Here is a 24,324-nt window from a genome sequence, read left to right as displayed (position 1 = left end):
GTGGTGGGCACTGAGGGCAATGTGGAGACTTCAATGGCAGCGCTTTCGCGGGGTAAATCCCCACGAGCCTCCTAGTCCCCAGCATGCTCAGTTCCTCTGCCAGAGTTTCTTGATGAGTTAGGCAGGGTTCATTTTACAAGGCATTTTCCTCTTCCCCTGTGTCACACACACGCACTCCCGTCTTGCCTTCCTGTGTTTCATCAGGTCCACACACAGGAGAGTACGATGTGCGTCAGACAAGCTCAGCTTCTCTCTTCGTCACTCACCTCCGCCACTATGAGCCTCCGGAGATGCTGCTGTACACCGTTCGTCACGGATTTTGTTAAGGAAAGGTTGAAGCTGATCGGTTAGTCCTTGTCACATGACCTGTGGTGCGCTTGTGGCATATTCTGAAAAGTTTAAATGTTTTCATCTCACCGCGGCATAGGCGGGCCTGGAAAATAGAGCGCGCCGCACCGCATGCGTGTCGTGACCGCGACGCTTCTATTATGAGCACGCTTGCCTAAATTACAGTAAAAGCACCTGCACAAGTTGATATAAACCACCATCGATATAAACCACCGAAATGCGTCCTTCCAATGCTACTAATAAACGTTACCGATGCTCAAACAGCATCTTGGGCAAATGTGGCTCAGCTATGTGAGCAGAAGTGCTGCCAGGTGTCTGGCAAGAAATAGAATAGTGTACAAATGTATTCAGGGATTGCATTTGTTCAGTACAGTGTTGTTTAGTGCAAGGTTCTGATGTTATTTAAGCTAAAATAAAATCAGCGAAAAATATTTGCACTAACTGTTAAAAACTAATACTGTATGTAACAATGATAGAGACACTGCTGTTTACATTTTTTTGTTAAGTATAACAAAAATATTTTAGTAAGGAAATTTGAAGTAAATGAGAAATAATGCAAAAATGTTGTGCTTTCTTGTGCTTGAATGTTAAAATGGCCCTCCTATGAGGTGTCAATCACAGCAATGGCCCCCAGCCAATTTGAGTTTGAGACCCCTGCTCTAGTGCCACTCGTGCATAGTCTGGGCACATGGTTAGCGCTTCCCAACCCGTCACATTGACTGCTCAAGAAAATCTGGCTCGGCTAATCGATTCAGTTCGCCAGGCATCCGCCCAGATTTAGCGGTGTCCTTTTCACCTCACTACGAAGCGAGTAAGCCACTATTCTGCAGAAGGAGATTCTTCTAGCAAAGGAAGCGGAAGAGCCTGTCAGCCCCTACTACATCGTACACAAAAAGGCTGCTGGGTTGAGAACAATATTAGACTTGCGAGTAGTGAATCGGGCCCTGCAAAAGCTCCTGCTCAAGATGCTCAAGGTCTAGACTGGTTCGCGGCGATAGACCTGAAGGACAAGTGTATTCATGTCTTGATCCTTCCTCGGCACAAACCGTTTCTTTGGTTTGCCTTCAAAGGACAAGCATATCAATACAACGTCCTCACTTTCGGATTGTCCCTGTCTCCTCGTGTCTTCATGAAGGCTGCCCTATGAGACCGCTACAGCATTGACTTTAGACTTGAGTCCCAAGATGTGCATGGTGCAGCGGCACACATCGCGTGGCCATCACGCCGATCTGTCGCCACCTACTCAGCCCTTGGTCGGACCTTGCTTTTCTACAGGCAGTGGTTCCCTAAGAAAACAGGTGTCTAGGCATGTTGTTGTTACAACAGACACCTCCAAGACAGGCTGGGGGCTCCTGTGCAACAGATGTGCAGGTTCGGGGTCCTGGACAGGCACATCAACTGCCTAGAGTTGTTGGCTGTGCTATTGGCCCTGAGGAGGCCTCGGCTGTTGATTTAGGGCAAGCAAGTGTTGGTCCGAATGGACAACACAGTGACAGTGAAATAAATCGCCAGACTCTGTACAAGGTCAGGGAGGACAAAGAACAAGTCCTAATGGTTGCGCCCTACTGGTCCAACCAGACTTGGTTCTCAAGCTCATGGCAACGGCCCCTCCTTGGCGAATTCCCATGAGGAAGGACCTTCTTTTTTTTAGGGGCAGGGCACAATATGGCACCCGTGCACAGACCTCTGCAACCTCCACGTCTGGTCCCTGGATGAGACGAGGAGGAATTCAGAGATCTATCACCAGCATTGATAGATACCATCACTCAGGCCAGAGCCCCCTCTACTAGGCGGCTATGCTGTGAAGAGGCACATTTTCCCTATGTGGTATTCTTCCCGTGGTGAAGACCCACGGAGATGTGGCGTCAGGTCTGTGCTCTCCTCCCTACAGCAGGTCCTTGAGAGGCACCTGTCTGCCTCCACCTTAAAGTTGTACGTGGCTGCAATAGCAGCAAACCATGGCACACCGGATGGCAGGTCTTTGGGGAAGCACAACCTGATACTTAGTTTCCTGAGAGGCACAAGGAGGTTGAATCCTCCAAGACATCGCCTCATCCCCTCTTGGGGACTTTCTCTAGTCTTACAAGCCTTGCAGAATGATCCGTTTGAGCCTTTGCAATCAGTGGAGCTTGGTGCCCTCTCCATGAAGACGGCCCTTCTGATTGCGCTCACATCTCTCCAGAGGGTGGGGGACCGACAAGCCTTCTCAGTTAGTGAACTGTGCCTGGAATTTGGGCCGACATACTCTCATGTAATTCTGAGTCCCCAGCCTGGACATGAGCCCAAGGTTCCCACTACTCCATTCAGGGACCAAGTGGTGAACTTGCAAGCATTCCCTCCTGATGAGGGAAACCTGGCCTTGTCCCTGTTGTGTCCGTGAACCTCAACTGAACACAGGGTTTCAGACAGTCTGAACAGCTCTTTGTCTGCTTCGGAGGTCAGCAGAAGGGGAAGGCTGTCTCCAAACAGAGAATGGCCCACTGGATTGTGGACACCATTCTCCGGGTGTATCAGGCCCAAAATATACTGTGCCCTTTAGGAGTGAGAGCTCACTTCACTCAAGGTATTGCTGCCACTTCGGTTTTGGCAAACAGTGCTTCACTAGCAGACATATGTAGAGCTGCGGGCTGGGATACACCCAACACATTCGGAAGGTTTTATAATCTCCCAATGGAACCAGTTTTGTCTTGAGTTTTCAGTGATATCAGGTAAGTCTTGGACGAACTGGCTGGTTGTAGTGCTTGCACCAGCACCTTTCCCCTCTCTGAGAAGATAATGTGCACTCTTCTAATCTAGTTTGATTTCCCTTAAATGGTGAACCCTAGGCTAGGGCTGGGCGATACAGCTAAAAAATTTATCACGATATAATATTTCATATTGACCGTTATCGATAATTATTGAAAGATTTTTAATAACTTTTTAAAAAAAAGACCAGTACAAAAAAAAAAGTTTGCATTTAACCAACACATTTTTTAATTAAGGCAAACAACAAATAATTTTAAAACAAAACAAAATAAAAAAGTAAAATGTAAACAAATCTTCATATTTTATATGAAGATTAAATAAATAAGTGTTAAAGAAACTTAGAGCTGCACAATTCGGGATAAATTGAGAAACACTTTTTTTGTTTTTTTCAAACTGAGATCATGATTCTGGATGACAACTAAACGAAATAACATGTACGTTACCAGAGGTTCTGACAAAATATTAATTGCTGCAGTCTATTTTAAAATTTTAAATTTACTTTGAATAATTTTTTAAAAATCTGTGTATGATTCAATGACTCACTCATAAATACTCTTGTTTCATTATTGGATGAATCAGTGTATTTGAAAGAATCTGTTGAATGAAGATTCAAATACATTTTTAACCAGTCACTTGTCGCCACCTGGTGGTGAAACAATGTAATCGATAAATGCGTCATTTTCTGCGCCAAGTTTATTTATTTATTTATTTATTTTTGATCGATATCATAGACATTACTATTTATATCTGAACTATAAACTTTCATCTCAGTACTTCTGTGATAATTTGAATATTTGTAACAGAAATAAAGATACTGTGTGGTTAAAAACACTGTGCAACTGTTAATACCGACATGACAACTGCTCTCTCAAGACGAACTTTGAAGTAGATGAATTGTAAGACGTAAGGAAACCATGAAACTGCCACACTGACGAGCTGACGTCCTTTTTTATTCACAATCTCCTTGTCGCTGGCAGGTACAGCACTCATTTTCATGTGTTTGTGTATTCTGATTTCACGTGGCATTTGCGCAACTGAACATTATAAACTGGTACATTTGCCTGTCTGAACAAGTGCGTGATGATGCTGTATGATACTGAAGCGTCCATTGTAGCATCTTGTTTTGGCTTGCACTTCTGTAACCAAACTGATTCTTTTCCCATGTAACATGTCAGTCATGGTCCCACACCAGCTAAAAGAGAAGGGTATAGCTGCAGCCAAGTCTACAATGGGGTGGGAGCTCCAAAACAGGGCTTGGCTTCCTCCCATTGACAGACAAAAATGTGACATGTATGCTAGATTTTTTTCCCTCAAACCAGTTTGCAAACCAGCGCAAACTCCGCCCCGCGCCTGATTCTAAAGATTTCACAGTGCTGATTTTCTACACATTAGGTGTGTTCGACTCCACTGCGGCTGGATGTAACTGATAGGGCGAGGACACTTTCTGCTTCCCGTAGCGATGCTCGCGCTGTGTTTGCATATACTTTATCAAAGATGAAGTGAATTAAATTCAATATTTGTCAAATACACAGACATTTCAGAGATGTTTTCACTCAATACTTTATGTACTGCTCAATACAGCGTCTGTGAAGTTCAACATAAGCCAATTGTTACTTTTGATAAACATAACACAATATAACATTGCAAATACATGAAAAGAGCTTTAACTGTTATAAAAATACAGATTTGTGAACATTAGTGGAACTAAACACGAAACACATGATCGTTGTCATACACATAGTGAAACCGGCCAATCGCGAAACATCTGTGACGCCATCAGAGCCCGTGCAGCCGCTCTGGAGAAGCTGCACTGGCTGAGTCAGCCGACTGTTTTCGAATCGCTCTTGCTGTACTTTGATGCCATACGTCACAGTGACGTGGCGTTGGCGCTGTCTCAAATCGGACAAAATTTCTAACTGGCATGCACTGCATCAAGTCAGTCGCAATTGGTCAGCGCAGTGCTGCACTAAGTTGAACAAGGCCTTTTGGAGTTCACGCCCCATTTTGGACATCTCCGGTCTGCAGCTATGGGCGCTTCTTAAACGGAAGGCTACATCATAGTGAGGCTGTGTCCTTCCTAGTCCAAACGCAATCTAGTAAGTGCGAATGGCATCATCATACATGTTTCCTTTCCAACGGTCATGGCGCTTAAATTTGGAAAACATATGGTTTATAAAATATCTTTATTTTAACTGGCTTTCTATTAATGCAATACAGTGAATGACAACCATCTTTTGTCTCCCAGTGGCTTACATTATTGGCAATTTAGTGTTAAGTTAATAATTTACACTCATTTTCCGTCTGTTATTTTTTGTGAATCGGAATGTGTGCAAAGGATTGTGGGCGATTGAAAGCCGTGAAGGATACACTTGATCCTCAAAATAAGACGAATGAAGGATGTGAAACGCTGCCTTCCAATGATCCTTTAAATTGAGACTTTGAAGGAGCTTGAAGATGTGGCAGCCGAGATATGCAGCCTTACTAGGATGCAGCCTTCCGATTAAGATGCACCCTCTATCTACTTAGAGAAAACACCCTCTGGCTCAGCCTGCTAAAGTAGCCACGCCCCAAACTCTTGCTATTGGTTGAGTTGGAAAGAGACTGATGGATCTGAGCGACCACTCTCAATGTTTTGATGGTGCCTGGGGGGCTCAATGTTTACACTTTTGGGGGAGATAAACCCATGAATGGCATACTAATAGTAGTCAATGAACAACTGGGATTTTAACATAAAAAAATCTTACATACTTCACCTTTAAAAGCTGACACTTTTTTTCATCAAAAGTAACAAAGCTTATTGAGGTTATTGGATGGGGATACTGTTTAGTGAAGTTTCGATGACAGGTTAAAGAAAACAAGATCGATTTTTTAATTTAAGAATCAATATCGGTTCATAAAATTGAAGATCGATTAAAATCGATTAATCGATATTGTCAACTCAGCCCTACTGCTCAAACATAAACTTTTAACCATTAATATTACATTTTTGGCATGTAAATCATTTGTATTATGGACATTATACCTCAAATCATGTGGTATATGTGCTACTACTTCCCTAAACAATCATCATTAATCAGTTTTTCATAATCAACTTATGGTTTAATAAAACATAAAAAACATAATTACAGTGAAAGATGGAAAGCCATATCTAGGAACCGAAATATCTTAGAGTGGGCCCCTTTGATTTGGGTTAGTAGCAACAACTTTAGCAACTGCCTGAAAAATTATAACAACAGCATAGCAAAACACTAAAAACACTCAGAACACCGTAGCAACCATAGCCCCTAAGGCATCATCTCTTAGGGGGGCGTCGATTTACCAAGCCAATTTCAGTATGGATCTACAAACTCACGTTGTGCGATCCTGCCAGGATGCAAACTTCACAGATGAAACCTTGTCTGGCGAGGGAGATATCAACTTGAGAAACATTTTCCCTCAGTATATTTCAGCAATCCTCTCATGCACATGTTTTTTCTGTCATTTGTTTTGAATCAGAGCTAGCGATGACTGATTTGTGAATAATTGACTCGTCTTTGGTGTTTTTCAATTTGTCTGAATCATTCAAGCAGCTCACTTGAAACAGTAAAGCAATCCTATAGAACACAGAGAACAAAAAGAGCGCTAGATTATGTGAATATTTACCTACAAACAATTGAAAAAACGTTCAAAAGCATCCTATATTTGCCAGCAATGAAAAAGGGTCTTTAATAACTTAAAGACCTTCACATGCAGAGTGAATGACTCTACTGCCGGTAAGGACATTTTCCGATGAAAAGAGTATTAAAACACTAGCAGTACATGAAAACACTAAATGCGACACGTATTACACTGTATTTTATGTACTGTATATTGGTCAACTTATTTTGTTAAAAATGTTCATACTGTTTGTATAGCTACTGTACTATGTTGGCCAATTTGTGAAGTTGTGAATGTGAATAAAAAAAAAAGATTTGACGTACAAAATTAAATTTTGCATTGTTTTAGGACCACGTTCTCATATTGACTAGTGTCTGTTATGTGAATGTGAAAAACTTATTTTTTTTTCAAATAGGCTATGATTTGTGAAATAATAGCTTAATTAATTTATACGCATAACAGTGTTTATTACAGTGAGGCCACTAAAAAGTGGCTGGCAAACTATTTTACTGTAAATTTTACAGTTTTTCCTTTGCAGTGTACTAAACTTGTTTTCTTGAGGAACTTCTACTGTTTGTCATGTAAACAAGTCTTTGGTTGTAGCCTATAGCATGTGATAATAACAAGAAACTTTATATTAATGCTGCACAATAGTACTGATTAAAATTGTAAAATTTGTCTGACTCACAACCAAAGGCACCCAATGAATTTACAAAGAAAAAATTTACTATTCACAAAGTCAACCCCCATCCAGGTTCACACACATAAGAGGTGAGAAAATGTGATTTTCCAAAAGGCCTGCTAATTCACTATGAAGGAAGAGGCCACGATCAATAAATCATTGCTAAGTAGATTGTAAAGAAAAAAAATCCTAAGCTTGGTGACAGTGCATTAGTGAATCATAGAAAAAGAAGACAGAAAAGGGTTCAATTTCAATAAGTAAAAACCCCTTCAACACCTATATAAAGAAACATTTCATTTGTACAATTTTAAGTTTATGTGTGTGCCTAAACATAGTACCATCAGTTTAAATTTAAAATGCAAGAAAAATGAAAGAGAAGGGATGTATTTGCTAGTAAAAGAAAAGAACAGGGAGAACAAAACAGAGTGAGATTGTTTAAATTAGCCCATTTGATTTTATGTTTTTTGCTTTGTGCATTCATGAGATGCTTGGACATTAATTCAGTCGCGACACAGGTAGGACACTTTGGCAAATAGATACTCCCCTGACATTTAGCAGCAAGCCACTGAGTACCGCTGACTGCTCTAAATTTACCACTTCACTGGGTTTTACATGTCATGGTCATTAACTGTGTAATAAATACTAATTGCCACTGAGGGCATCGGGCCAGCTCTGATGCAGGGGTGCATCCTAATTATAGGGAATAGCTCGGTAAGTGAAATAAGACATTGTCTTTCTCCGGTGGGAGATAATTGTGTGGTTCAGGCCCAATTCCCACATTAAATGAGAATTATGTACCATATTAGTCCTCTTTTCGGGGAAAATTAGTAGCTATCCCTTCAGTGCCATGGATGTAACGAAGAGGCTTGTTTGTGATTTATGCTTTGGTCATGAATATAAAATAGCTCACTTAATAAAGTAAGAATGTAGTTTAATGTGAGGTATAAGATAAAGGGTATTCATTACTTAGAAACAAGCACTTTGTGAACTTGATTAAGAAATAAATATAGTATGTCCAATTAATAGGAAAATATGAGTTTGAACTAAACAGGCCTAATTATGTAAGCTATCAAAATAAAATGGACTAGCAAAGAATGTCAATTTGTTCACTCTTGATGTCCTTATTCTGGGTACGAAATACTAAATGATGAGTTTGTTTAGGAAAACTATCTTCCACAAATGTACTCAAATATAATACAGTCAAACCAAAATTTATTCAGGCACCTTGAACATTTCATTCATTAATACAGTTTATTCACTATAGTTTAAAAAATGGTAATAAAATATGACAATGTCTAAGAGTTAAACTGTGTCAGAAAAAAATAATCTTAATTATGTCAGATAACACTTAAGCAAAACATGGTCAGGTCAAAATTTTTATCAATTTTACTGGTAGTCCACTGTATGAAGAATTTTTGGGTATAATATGTCACAGTTTACTTTATTTTGATATCCTCACTAACATAAATGAACTATAGTGTCGTGCACCCACTAGTAAAAATATATAAAAAATATCAAAAATGTCTGAATAATTTTTGGTTTGACTGTATATGGATCTATGACAAAAAAAAAAAAAAATAGTGTCCACAATAAAGAAAAGAAAAGAACATGTGCTAGGTTCTTAGAAATGTACTCTTTGTAATAAATTAATGTTGGTTTCTTTCACATAAAAAAAAAAAAAAAAACCTTTCATAATATTTTTTTCCAGAAAGCTTTCAATTGAAATGACTTAAATATTTAATGAAAATATCATGTAACCAAGTAAAAACTGTAATAATACATTTTCGTCACAACTTAAATATATGTTAGAGTACACATCTTTATACAATCATTATTTTTCAAAAAAGTTTTTCAACAGACCTTTATTTTTAAAAATTAAACTTTCCCTTTTTTCAAACATCATTAATTTGTATAATTCATTCATAAATAGGCCCATTATTACGTTTTTTTCATGACAACTTGATTTTGTCTTTTCATAAAAAGATCAAATTATCTGATATTTTAGGAGACTTGTTGATTTATTACTCTTATATCATTTCCAGTGTTATGGTTTTCTTTATTATTTATTTTTGTCTGAATGTTTCTGCTGTTGGATGCACTATATGACTTTGACTTTGCAGACAAACGTTTTTTAAATATTAAAGGGGCTGTATATAAGAATTTTCATGTATTATTTTATCATTATTATTATTATTATTGCCAACGTGTGAACAGCTTGTAACGAAACTTAAAAAACGAGACCTTCCCCGACTTCCTAGGTTGTCAGTAACGCCTGTAGTAGATTTTTATGTGAAGGAATCCAGACGTTTTTGCCGGGAAAATCAAAAAGATGTGACGTTTATGGGCGCTCAAGAGCACCTCTCTTCCGTTGACATATGAAACTAAAGCTTGCTTATTCAATGTTCAGGATAATGCAAAAAAAGCTATTCTGTACAATAATGTCAATGTGTCATGCAAAGAAAATCACATTCAGTCTCTTGGTACATTGCCTATGCATGAGTCCGAGCACGAGCAGTAAGTTGCTGGCTGCATTTCACTTAACAGCCACCGGTGTCGCTAATAACAAAGGTTTCTGAATTCTACATATCCCTTTAATAAACAGTAAAGCAGTTCTGTTGAAATATTCTCATATCTAAGAAATAATAATATGATTATGCCAAACTACTTAAAAGGTTTTCTTTTCAAACGTTTCATTGTTTAATTAGGTTTTTTTTCTTTATTATAATATCACCTAAGATTTTTGACTTTATGTCCCCCAAAAATATCAAAATAAATTTTACTTCAGAAATTAAAACATGCTTATGACAGAAGAGGTGTATTTAAAGGGTTAGTTCACCTCAAAATGAAAATAATGTAATTTATTACTCACCCTCATGCCGTTCCACACCCGTAAGACCTTCGTTAATCTTCGGAACACAAATTAAGTTATTTTTGTTGAAATCCGATGGCTCAGTGAGGCCTGCATAGCCAGCAATGACATTTCCTCTCTCAAGATCCATTAATGTACTAAAAACATATTTAAATCAGTTCATGTGAGTACAGTGGTTCATTATTATGCGGATCGCATGTCAAACCACCAAACTGCTGAAATCATGTGACTTTGGTGCTCCGAACCGCTGATTCGACATGCTGATTCATAACGCTCCGAAGCTTCATGAAGCAGTGTTTTGAAATCGGCCATCACTATATAAGTCGTTTTTGTTTTTGTTTTATGGCGCACCAAAAATATTCTTGTCGCTTTATAATATTAATATTGAACCACTGTACTCACATGAACTGATTTAAATATGTTTTTAGTACATTAATGGATCTTGAGAGAGGAAATGTCATTGCTGGCTATGCAGGCCTCACTGAGCCATCAGATTTCAACAAAAATATCTTTATTTGCGTTCCTTAGATTAACGAAGGTCTTATGGGTGTGGAACAGCATGAGGGTGAGTAATAAATGACATTATTTTCATTTTTGGGTGAACTAACCCTTTAAGTAAAAGGTATTTATTTCACTGACCCAAATGCTGCATCATGGGGTTGTGTAGTGAGAACTGCATGCAGTAAATGCTACAAGTATCTTGATTCTCAAACAACAACAAAAATTATGGATCGGTCAGTTTCATTGGCTAAGATCTAAGGTAGAATTTGTTGATTGTATCCCCAGCAGGGCTTTCTTCTCTAGCCTCGGTGGGGGAGAGAGAGGGTGAGAAGAAGGGCCAGTGCTCCCCATTCGCCCCCCTGCCCACATCAGGCTGCACCAGCATGCCAAGATCGATCTGGGGAGAGAGGAGAGGAGATGGGGGGCAGGTTAGAAATTGTGTAGAAACAGAGAGATATTAAGAGAGAGAATTAGGGGAAGTGGTTTACAGAGGGCAAGACAAGACAGAGTGAGAAAGACAGGCCTACACTTGTCCCGTTGTGATCTGTTTCTCACCTCATGTCCCCTCACTGACCGTGGCAAAGGTCTGGAGAAAGTGAATCACAATCTCACAGTCCGTGGAAGACATGGCAGAATCAAAGCCGGAAGGAGACCTTTACCCATCAGGCTTTTTGCAGTAGAATCACTTCAAGCAAAACCCATATAATGACTTGCCCCTCATTGCCTTTAGTGCACGTCTTCTAATCAAATTCATCTGCCCAACAGAGATGTCTATTGTAAACATTTAGTGAAAAAACAATAGGCAAGATATGATTTTTTTTTTTGTCTGCTTCTCAAAAAAGCAGCAACGTAACATAATGTTTGTGCCGTCGAACATTAGTAGAAACCAAAGCCACCCAAAAGACAGGTCAAAATCAGACGTACAACAACAGAGATATTAATAAATAATGTGCTGTGATGGCAATGTGTCAAAAGCAGGTTCAGGAGGCTGAAAGATTCAAGCCGGGGGTGAGGGCTGAGATAGGTGTGTGTGGATTTGAGTGTGTCAGATGAGACACCACAATGACCTCCACACCAAATGGAACTTAAAGGTCACTTCCTAAGAGAACAGCTCTCAGTCTCAACTTGAGGAACAGACTTTTTCCCTCAGGAGAAATGAGTGCAGTAATATAGGATGAGATTGGCCGCACATCATTTTATTAGGACACATACCAAAGATGTGTGATGACAGCATAGCCTGGTTAACTCCTAATCATAATGTCATTGACTCATTTTCTTTAAATTTCAGTTAATAATAATTCATAAAGATGCACTTTTTATTTATTTATTGTTCAAATTTCAGTGTATTTTGTACAATTTCTGTTCCCCCATAATAATTATTGAAGAGATTCTATTTATTTTATTTTATTTATTCAATTTCAGTGTATGTTATACAATTTCTGTTCCCCCAAAATAATTATTAAAGGTGTACTTTTATTTTATTTATTTTATTTTATTTTATTTTATTTTATTTTTCAGACATCTGTTTATTTTGTACATTTTTGGTACTCAAAATCAATTATTAAAGATGTACTTTTTTATTTAATTTTTTTGTTTACATGTATGGAATTAAGGAATTAAGTTTTTATATTACGATAAATATTATCATAATTTTTTTTAAAATATAGAATTTTTAAGACAAAAAAAAAAATCTCTTTAATATGACCTGTTTCTAAACAGAATTAACAAATATCAGCCATATCCTTGAGTAGCATAAGATGTGTAAAAACCGTGTAGTAAAAAAAAAAAAAAATAAATAAAAATAGATAGGACATTATCAGTGAATAATTTAAAAACAGCCCGAAGCATTATAAGGCTTGAGCCAATAAAGCAATAAGCAGAGGCGCAGTGGGTCATTTCTCATAAATTATTAGAAAGTGAACCTACACATGTGGCAGAGATGCAATGACCCCAGCTGTTCAACTATTTAAAGGGCTTTTACTCACTGCAGAAGGCATTAGAGATAAATTGCGCGATGAAATTAGATCATATTTAACTTAAGCTTTTATGTTTACAATATAGGTCACAAAATGCATTGAAAGATGCAAGTTAAATAGGCTATCTGTTCCACGTTTTCATTTGAGCTGATTTTAGTCTTTATTATTAATGCAGTATTGTTTTTGATCTAATTTTATATGATCAACATTTATTATGCAAACATTAAATTATGGGTATTTGATGCGTATACGCTAATATGCATAATCTTTGCCCAGTGAATTTTAATAATTGCTGAGTAAGCTCCAAACTTAAGTGAATGGAGCTGATATTCCAACTCATTACATGTATAAATATGGTAAGAGCAAAGCTCGCCTTGCCAGCCACTATCAGCATAAACATATGAGACACATTGACAGCCTGTCTCAAATGATCCTGTCCTATGGCGGTCTATCTGTTACAAATGTAACAATGTCAAATTACATCACATCACACTTTCTCTTGGCTGATGTATCAGAATAAGCAAAAGGATGAAGGTAGATGACAGTAATTCTTTAGGGTCAGCTGATTTATGTAGACAAGACGCTTGAACGTGACTTTCAAATCTGTTGCTCACATGCAGATGTTGAATTACAATTGTATATATATATATATATATATATATATATATATATATATATATAATTTATTTATTTTTCTACTAAAATGAAAAATAATCAAATTCACAAAAATAATCGCATTTATTTGAGGAAAAAAAGGTCTGTTGTAAGCCTATTCATTCCCTTGCACTTAAACTACAAATCCCATTATGCTCTAGCGACACTTCCTGTTTTTGTCATGTGACCCAGTGTACATAATAATGAGTGTCGCATGACTAGCTGTGCTGGTTAATTGTGCAAAATAACTGAATTGAGTGTAAATAAAAAGTATTAACGTTATCAGCAGACCATAGATTGGTAGACGAAGACAAAATCTGCCTTATTATCCCACATCTGGAGCCTGTATCATGGCGGAAGTGGAAGAGCAGGTAGGTTTCTCTAGGAAGAATCTGTTGTCAAATGACAGAAACCTATGAATATGAATATATTGCTACTGTATGTTTCATTTTTAAGGCGTGTGGGCTATTCGAGTTTGCAGTTGTAAAGGATATTTTAAAGAAAATATTTTAAAGACGTTTTATTGAAGCTGTCAGGATAACACGATAGTTTAACACTTAATACTGCTAACAACATCTAAAACAGCTTAAACTCGTGTCCTGGTTTTAGTCGCTCTCCTAGACTGGACACTTTTGGACGTTTGTCCACTGGGCAGTTTGGGAGACCATCTTAAATCAGCTGAGGCTTTTTTTTTTTAGCAGCGATGACAGCAAGTTTACTGACGAAATGAAGAATAAACATGACTTTTAGATAATCACTGTTTTATATGTTTTGGTGTAGCATTTCCCTTTAATATTAATGTAGGAAATAACGTGCCTTGTTAATAATATTTTAAGCAGTAATACTTTTTCTCATATTGACACATTGTCTTTTTTTCCAGGGAAGAAAACTAAGTGAAGAATCAACAGATGAATCAGAGGTAAAATCAAGGGCTGTAACGTTACAATTTATCTGATTAATCAAACCAACATTTCTTTTCAAGTTCTGAAATGCAGTAGATAACAAAATATTAACCTGTTAGCATCCCACTGTACTGCTTGCAGAGGGGAAGTTTTGATTAAAGATTACGAGGACAAATTAATAAAAAATAATAATAATAATAATGATGTACATGGATAAACCATGTTATCCAAGATGTTGATGTCTTTCTTTCTTCAGTCGAAAAGAAATGAAGGTTTTTGAGGAAAACATTCCAGAAATGCTTTTTGAGAGTGCGCAGTCATGTAATTGTTATTTATACTTAAATATGAATCCTATGTCCTGTGTGTGTGTGTGTATATATATATATTATAAAAAATTATCAACTTACAGAGGACTGAATTCAAAGACACCCCGAAAATCAAAGTGAAAAAATGATGCAGCAGGCTAGCCCATTTTGCTGAAATTTCATTGCAGCAACTCAAAATGGTACTCAGTAGTTTGTATGGCCCCCACGTGCTTGTATGCATGCCTGACAACGTCAGGGCATGCTCCTAAAGCCAAGTTAACACTACAGGACTTTAAACGTTGGCAGATCGCTGTGCTGTTCAAACTACGTGACTTGCTGTGGAGTCTTGAAGTCGTTGTGGTGTTCACACTACGTGACACTACCCAAATGATCTGCAACAGGAGGTTACACACTACACAAGCTGACGATAACTGTCACCCAACGATTTTATTTGAAAATAGATGTTGTGAGGAAATTAGATGAAATTTTGAATTAAATTAAAATAAAATTAAAATAACCCTTTCACACATAAGTTTAAAACATTCTGGCTGACCTCCCAGAGTTAAGGTGACTGTTATTTTAGAACGTTTCCCTTTATTGTTTCCATGGCGACGCGTCATGGTTGTCACGTGAGACACCGCGGCCAACCGGTCACACTGTATAACAGATTTATTGCTTTTCTCCCCATGTCATCAACTGATATTCTGATTCTCAAATATGTGCAAGTGAGTGTTTTGTCATTTAAAAACCTATATAATGACCTTGATCTTAATATATAACGTGAATTCATCCATTTGTCCTGAAATACATGTGGCCGGTGAACTGGGAGAACAATAGAGTGAGTGAGCTTTATAGTTACTTACACAATGTGTATCTGATATGAATAAACGTCAGCAAATTATATTTGAATGGATTGTTATTGCTGCTTCCATAGACATCAGTGTATATTTCATTGGCTGTTGCGTCGCGACACGTGACACCACAGGACATTGAGTCGGCCGACAGCTCCAGATATTTAGCATGCTAGATATTTGTCTGGCATCTGCGAAGTGTTCACACATAAAGATTGGCGAGCGCAGATCACTCACTGATTTTCCCCGGATCACAGCCAGACCTGTCGGCGAGCTCGTTAACTTGCAAATCGAGCTTAAAATCCTGTAGTGTAAACTTGGCATAATGAGACGACGGATGGCGTCTTAGGGTATTTCCTCCCAGATCTGGACCAAGGCATCACTGAGCTCCTGGACAGTCTGCGGTGCAAGCTGGCGGCGTCGGATGGACCGAAACATAATGTCCCAGAGGTGTTCTATTGGAGGTTCTATTTAGGTCAGGCGAGCGTGGGGGCCATTCAATGGTATCAATTCCTTCATCCTCCAAGAACTGCCTACATACTCTTGCCACATGAGGCCAGGCATTGTCGTGCACCGGGAGGAACCCAGGACCCACTACACCAGCGTAGGGTCTGACAATGGGTCCAAGGATTTCATCCCGATACCTAATGGCAGTCATGGTGCCATTGTCTAGCCTGTAGAGGTCTGTGCATCCCTCTATGGATATGCCTCCCCAGACCATCACTGACCCACTACCAAACCGGTCATGCTGAACGATGTTACAGGCAGCATAACGTTCTCCACGGCTTCTATAGACCCTTTCACATCTGTCACGTGCTCAGGGTGAACCTGCTCTCATCTGTGAAAAGCACAGGGCACCAGTGGTGGATCTGCCAATTCTGGTGTTCAATGGCAAATGCCAATCGAGCTCCACGGTGCCGGGCAGTGAGCACAGGGCCCACTAGGGGACGTCGGACCCTCAGACCACCCTCATGAAGTCTGTTTCTGATTGTTTGGTCAGAGATATTCACACCACTGGCCTGCTGAAGGTCATTTTGTAGGGCTCTGGCAGTGCTTATCCTGTTCCTCCTTGCACAAAGGAGCAGATACCGGTCCTGCTGATGGGTTAAGGACCTTCTACGGCCCTGTCCAGCTCTTCTAGAGTAACTGCCTGTCTCCTGGAATCTCCTCCATGCTCTTGAGACTGTGCTGGGAGACACAGCAAACCTTCTGACAATGGCACGTATTGATGTGCCAACCTGGAGGAGTTGGACTGCCTGTGCAACCTCTGTAGGTTCCAGGTATCGCCTCATGCTACCAGTGACACTGACCCTAGTCAAATGCAAAACTAGTGAAAAACAGTCAGAAAAGATGAGTAGGGAAAAAAATGTCAGTGGCCTCCACCTGTAAAACCATTCCTGTTTTGGGGGTCATCTCATTGTTGCCCATCTAGTGCACCTGTTGTTAATTTCATTAACACCAAAGCAGCTGAAACTGATTAACAATCCCCTCTGCTACTTAACTGACCAGATCAATATCCCAGGAGTTTAACTGACTTGATGTTATTCTGTGATTATAAAGTGTCCCTTTAATTTTTTTGAGCAGAGCATATTGTGTGTGTGTGTGTGTGTGTGTGTGTATATATATATATATATATATATACAATAACAACTTGTGTGTACAATAACACTGTAAAAGGTCATTGGTGTCCATTTTCTTGAGTGCAGATTTAAGAAAAGACTTTTGAAAAAAGGATAGAGTTTGTCTTTAAGTGATACAGTGAATGAAATGTCAAGTAGACATTCTAGTCCTCAATTCAAAATGAAAATGGAAAGAAAGGAACAACAGCCTTGCCCTCCTCGTAAATGAAATCTCAGTCCATGGAGCAATCTCTCCTATCTCCTGTCCACAAACTGTCTTCTGCATGCACCCAGATTGTATTTTCCTTGGAATCACTGTAAACCACAGTTTGTTTTGTTCATAATTGTAGAGCTCTGTCTCAATCTCTTGGTCTATCTCTCCCTAACACTTCCTGATGTGACCATGGATGTCTTGAAGGATATTTGGAAATGTGCTTTCAGATGGACCACAGCTTCCGAGTCTTCCGAACTCATACTGTATTACATTTTTGGAGCTTGACAGTATTCATGTATACACCCCATGTAAAGCCCGTCTAGCCTCATGAAAGAAGAACGCAGCCCTCATGGCTTAAAGAAAACGTGCCACAGCTTCCAAATGTGATGTCACGCAGCGAAATGAGGAAAGATGCTAGTGGGGTTTGACATTAATCTTTGGTTTTGAGGCCCGATGCTTCAGTATAGCATTCCAGCAAAGTTTGTAACTAGAAAGACAGAGACAGAATGAGGGATGAGCAAAAGAGGAGAGTGTGGATGGTCACACCACTCCTGAAAAGGGGCAATTAAAGACAGACTTCCCTTCATCCCCTGCTCCCCAGGGCACCAATTAGGAGCGGCAGGGAATGAGGCACAACACTCATCCACCACATCGGCGTGGCGATGGCAAACACTAACAAGAGGAAGAAATTATGGGATATGAAACAGGAGAGATATTATCCACCGCTCCCCACCGTAGAAAGTTTGTCAGGATTTTTTTCAACGTTCTCTCTGTCTCTCCATCCCTGTCTGTAATGGCTTTGTAGACCATGACAAATGCTCAGGCATTAGAAATTTCACATCTGGACACAACAGGAAATGGACAATGGAGGTGTTTGTGATGAGGAGAGAAAATGTTTGATAAAATGAAACACTACACATGCTGTCAATCTGCCTGTGATCTTATTCATAGTTCTCCAAAATAAAAAGAATATATAAATATGTCATTTGAGGGGTCGGTAAGATTAATGTAATGTAATGCGTATGATGACAAATTATAATGTTTCTATTTGACTATCTTGACTATAATTAAATTTAGTCCTGTGATGTCAAAGCTGAATTTTCAGCAGCCATTACTCCAGTCTTCAGTGTCACATGATCATTCACAAATCATATAATATGCTGATTTGGAGCTGACTGAAACATTTCCTATTATTTTCAATGTTGAACACAGTTGTGCTGCTTAAATTTTTGTGGAAACCATGATACATTTTTCTTTGATCAATCTAAAAAGCCAAAGCCAAAGAAGCTAAAGTTCAGCTAAATGTTTCATAAATTAATAAATACATTAATGCACATGTTATTGGCCAGGCTTGAAATGTAGCACTCAATATTTAATACTGGCATGAGTATATGGAAAACTGACAATTAATTAAATCTTGAAAATGTAAAATTAAAATAACTAAATAGTTTTATAATAATAATAATAAAACTCACTAAAAACAAATATTTTTTTAAACAAATTTTTTTTGTTTACCTTTATGTCATGTGTCCATTACAGTTTTTTACAATCGCTAAGACACATTTTTATTTTTTTATTTAAATATTTAATATTTCAATATTTTTTATTTTACATGTAAAAAATAAAAATAAACCACCACCAAAGCTCTATGTACCAACAGAAAAAATTGGACGTTTACACTCTTTTCAAAACTGTTAAATTTAAGTTCGAAACCTAACATAATACAAAAATGAATAAGATAGCAATTTGCTACATTTCTACAGTATTACCATCGAAATATATTACAAATCTAAAAACTGAAACACTGTCACAACAATTAGATGAATACCTACACAGGTGTTAGTCTTTCAGTTTCATTACTATCTTTACAAAAGGGGACAACTTAGGAATAAATTTGTACAGTAACACTTTAGTATAAGGAACACATATAAACTATTAACTACGACTTTTCCCTCAATAAACAACTAATTTACTGCTTATTAATAGTTAGTAAGGTAGTTGTTAAGTTTAGGTATTGGGTAGGATTAAGAATGTAGAATAAGGTCATGCAGAATAAGGCATTAATATGTGCTTAATAAGTACTAATAAATAGCCAATATTCTAGTAATATGCATGATAATAAGCAACTAGTTAAAAGACCCTAAAATAAAGTGTTACCATTTGTACTGTAATGTAAACATGGACCATGTAACACTGCAGTGAATTAGAAACAATAGAGCACTGTCATTCTTGTTTTGTACAGAAACTTTACAAAAGAAACCTTTGTATAATGCTACCTGTTATTAGTGTTTTTTAGGTTGTTGTTTGTTGTTTTATGAGTGACAAATTGTGTTTGTTGAGTGACAACCTTTGCTAGTGTCATGAAAGAATGAGTTGATTTAAAACATGTATGAAGTGTTTTGGTAGTTTTAGTGCATTTTGAATGTAAAATTTACTGCTGTGCCAAGATGAAAGTTGGCTAGGAGAACTGTGTGAAGAGTTTTGAAAAAGTGACCTAAGTATTGAGAAATGTGTCCTAGCGATAGTAAAAAAAAAAAAAAACAAAAAAAAAAACCTGTAACTGACATCAGAGAACCGTGAACATGCAAACTCCCCTCTCACCAAAGGCTGATGTCATGTATCTCAATCTTTAGAAGGAACTGAAATAAATATTCTGAATGATATCAATCCACAGTCTTATGATGCAGCCTGAAATCGTAACCACACCATGTTGGTTCGTTTGGCCAGAGGAGAACTGGCCCCCGACTGAGCCTGGTTTATCCCAAGGATTTTTTTTCTCCATTCCGTCAACTGACGGAGTTTGGGTTCCTTGCCTCTGTCACCTTTTGGCTTTCTTTGTTGGGGACACTTAATATTCAACAATATTATTGACTTGAATGCAGTGACACTATTGGATGATTAATCACGATGACATCACTGTATTCTGCAGAGCTGCTTCATAGCTGGATTGAACTCATTTCAAAATTGATACAATTTACACAGTTATTGAACCAGACTGAATCAACACTAAACCGATTTCAGCTTAACAATGACACTATTGTTTTATTTTTATATCTGCTTTACAGCTGAATTGAATTTTGTTTGAATCATTGATCATCACTTTCCTGTTTGTTACTGTAAAGCTGCTTTTAAAGAATCTGTATTGTATAAAGCACTATATAAAGGTGATTTGACTTGACTTAAGTTGTTGAAATATTAACTTAAAATCTAAAAATCCTTTAAGGAAATATTTTACATCAAAAGGGTTTGGCTGACAAAAAAGTTTAGAAATCCTTGTACTATAGCATGAAACAGGGTCTCATTAACATTGATGCTTAATTATTTCATGATATCACTGTTCTGGTAAGACTAATGAATTGCACCATAACAAATATAAGAGAATATAAAATGCTAAATGGATTTTGAACACGCATATGAATGTGTGAATTAATTGTGTACTCTGGTGAAGATTCCAAACTAATGAAGGATGGGTGTGTTTGTGTTTGTTCAGGAGGAGGACACTGAGGAGGAGCCTAAATTGAAGTACGAGAGGCTGACCAATGGTGTGACAGAGATCTTGCAGAAGGATGCGGCCAGCTGCATGACGGTGCATGACAAGGTTCTCGAACTCTGCTTAAAAGCTTTTTACCTTGTTTTTTTTTTTTTTAAGTGCAAGACATGATGTGCATATGCAGTTTGTTTGAGTGTTTGAATGTGTTTCATATAGTACAGATAAAGAATCTGAAATAAATTTGAAATGATTTAAATTATAAACTTAAATGTAACTTGTATTTAGTTTTTAAAATCTAATTCTAGATTAATTGTGCTTTTTTTTTATTATACAATTCAAAAATCACATCCTTTTTAAATTCTTAAATGTGTGAGAAATCTGAGCTTTTAATTATTATTATTATCAATTATTTATTTATTTTTATTACACTCTTGTATAGTACTGAATATAGCATTTTCTCCTCCACACCATACTTTTCTCAAGAGAAGTGCTTACGCACAAATGCTCACAGGTCACCAGCCTTTCGCTGCTTTCCTGTTTATTTCCTCTGCTTTTAGATTTCTATGTCATTTTTGCCTGTCTTCTTTCAGTTTTTTCCCGGGTTTGATATTTTTGTTGGTGGAGCATTCTACGTGGGCTGGTTAATCGTCATGGCAGCCGGTTCACTCATGCACGGACGCTGTGGAGGAATAGTCATACCTAGTTATGTCTCCTCACCTGATGTTTTATTAACCGCTATTGATTTTTATTCTCCCCCCCTTCTTTTCCTGCTTTTCCCTGGGGACTTCCTCCTCCCTTTCCTCCTCTTCCATCTCTCCAAAAAAGGCAAGCTTGCAAGAAGAGGAGACGTTGAAAAGCTGAATTTCCAATGAGAGTCCCCCCTTTTATTCACTCTTTCACCTTCTTTTACTTTGTCTATCTCCTTCCGTCTTTTCCCTTATAGTCTTTTATGCATGCGCTCCAATGTGCATTCCACCACCTAGACACACAAGAACACCACCTGCCTAATGTTGCCTCATATTATAAGTGCCAGGAATCCGAATTTCATTTCAGCAATTCCATTTTGATAAATCCCTTTAAGAGCCACTGAGCCTGGTGAGGCCACCCCTTTTATTTATTTATTTTTGGCTGATTTTATTTGGGGAGATTGCGGGGGGTTTTGTTGGACATGCTCGACTGTGCCTGTAAATATAAGCATTTCATTATAGACTGCAGTGAAGCATGGGGCAGCTCGGTGTGCTGCGACAGGGAAAGGTCTGTGCACGTGTAAGCAGGTGTGTGTATATGTGTTTGGACACAGGGTAACCTCAGTTTCAGAGATGGACTCATTCTGTATGTGTGTGTGTGTGTGTGTGTGTGTTTTAGAGTTTGTCTGGATGCTTTTGTAAATCTAGGTCCAGTTTGCAGCTGGCAGAGCAATAGACCCAAATCTGCATGGGTGTCAAACTCATTTTAGATTGCCAGTCGGACTGGGCTCAACATCACCTTATGTGGCCTGATTTCATTTTATTTGTTTAACCTTAGTGACCACTATGCAGAGCACATACACAATACATTCTCTTCTGGAGCTAATAAAATCCAAAAACAACTTTATGGTGCTCTAATAATCAGTATTTCTGAAACAAAAGGGGGATCATGGAACTGACCAAGGGGCCTTTAGATAGCAATTAGCCTACATATGGAATTGGTCATTTGGAAATATCAAATTTACCTAAGTACTGGTACTTCTGATTGGGCTGAGACTGGGATTTTTCAGGTTTGAAGTGAAAGAATTTGATGAATGTATACTATGTGCGGAGAGTATTCACTCAGTATCGTTATCTCATTTTTGACCAAGGTGGCTTTTAGAGGCTTTTGCAGTGGAAGTCTTCGAACGATTAATCACGATTAATCGCATCCAAAATAAAAGTCTGTGTTTACATAATATATGTGTGTGTACTGTGTATATTTATTATGTATATATAAATACACACACACACACACACATTTAAAAAATAGAAGAAATTTACATGTATAAATATTTATATTTTTATATAATTTATATTATATATAAATATAAATATTTTGTATATAAATATATTATTAATATATTAATATTTTTGTTAATTATATACATGCATGTGTTTGTATTTATATATACATAATAAATATACACAATACACACATTTATTATGTAACAAACTTTTATTTTGGACGCAATCACGATTAATTGTTTGACAGCATATACACACACACACATGTATGTATATATATATATATATATATATATATATATATATAAAAATACATATTTATTATAATATATTAGATTAATAATATTTTTCCATTAAAGGTGGGATCAGTAGATTTTGAAATACGCTGTTGGACATTGTTGATATTTGAAATCAACCCAAACAAACCCACCCCTCTCTTCATTGCTCCGCCTCCAAAACTCACACTCCAATCCTAACCACCCTGCTCTGAGTTGGTCTCGAACCCCGACCCGTCCACTGCTAGCAGGCAAGGCGAGTGCACTAACAATGATGCTAAACACCTCATTCTCTAGCGGTCGTCAGTGTGCAGTGGTTTACATGCACAACTCTTACTATCTGGCCACTGTTACACACGCAATGCAAGTGGATGTCTGTTTATCACAGCAACAAAATGCTTCACGAAAAAAATAAAGCGCAGTTGATGAACGAATGACAAGGAAGCACAAAAAATGAACGTACAGTACACAAGAGTAAAAACAAAGTGTTCATTGTTAGTCGCCAACAGCACAACAGCTCCAAACAATCAAAACCCAGTGTTACTCACATGAGAAGCGGAATCAAAGCAGACTCCGCATCTGTTTTCAGGCCTTCCCTCTTAGCTCTCTCCAGCGCTGGAAAGCTTTTCTAATATAAACGCGGTCCTAAAGCGCTTGCCCAGTCATAAACCTTCATTCCAGTGAAAATCTTCTGAGCTTTTGTATTGTGTCCCATCTCTCGTTCTGCAGTTTTTTTTTTTTTTTTTTTCTTTTTTCAAATCTCCCTATTGCTCGTTCTCTCTCCTCGACCGTCAAAGGCCAAAATGCTGTTTGGTTAGACGTTTGTTGTTGATGTTGGCCCGACTAACTTCCAAACAGTGTTTTTGAAATTCTACTGAGTCCACCTTTAATGTTAGTTTATATTATTTTATTATTATTATTTATTAATTTATTATTAATATAGGTATTAGTATTTTCACTTGTACTTGTATAAATTAATTTAGAAAAAATGTTGGACAGTTGTTTTACCCACATATTCAGCTAAAAAAGTATTAAATTCAGCATGAAATCAAATTTGACCCTATTTAATTTGTTAGCGCACATTACTAGCCTTGTGGTAAACAATTCATCCGTGCAAGTTAATCCACAAACAATTATTTTTTATTTTTTTGTCTTTATAATCTTTAATCAAAATCTAAAAATGTACTTCCCCTCTGGAATGGCCTTCCTTCTCTGATGAGGTCAGTTTGACGGGGTGTGTAGAACATCCCCTCCAACTGTCAGTCTGCTGCGAGCTTTGACAAC

At 37.8% G+C, this 24,324-nt stretch overlaps 1 protein-coding gene across 1 annotated transcript in view; it reads left to right on the top strand.

Moving 5' to 3' along the window:
- Positions 1-13,589: 13,589 nt before the first annotated feature.
- The window catches only part of vps41 (VPS41 subunit of HOPS complex), a 37,480-nt gene continuing 26,745 nt past the window's right edge, over positions 13,590-24,324 (top strand). Inside the window, exons 1-3 of the mRNA XM_051882395.1 lie at positions 13,590-13,782; positions 14,292-14,330; positions 20,793-20,900. Coding sequence (XP_051738355.1) covers positions 13,762-13,782; positions 14,292-14,330; positions 20,793-20,900 — 168 coding nt within the window. The 5' untranslated portion in view covers positions 13,590-13,761. The remainder of the gene's footprint in view (positions 13,783-14,291; positions 14,331-20,792; positions 20,901-24,324) is intronic.

The sequence above is a fragment of the Ctenopharyngodon idella genome, chromosome 23, assembly GCF_019924925.1.
Source record: "Ctenopharyngodon idella isolate HZGC_01 chromosome 23, HZGC01, whole genome shotgun sequence".
Lineage (NCBI taxonomy): Eukaryota > Metazoa > Chordata > Actinopteri > Cypriniformes > Xenocyprididae > Ctenopharyngodon > Ctenopharyngodon idella.
Note: the sequence above shows the minus strand (reverse complement) of the source record. Positions and strands in the feature narration are given on the sequence as shown.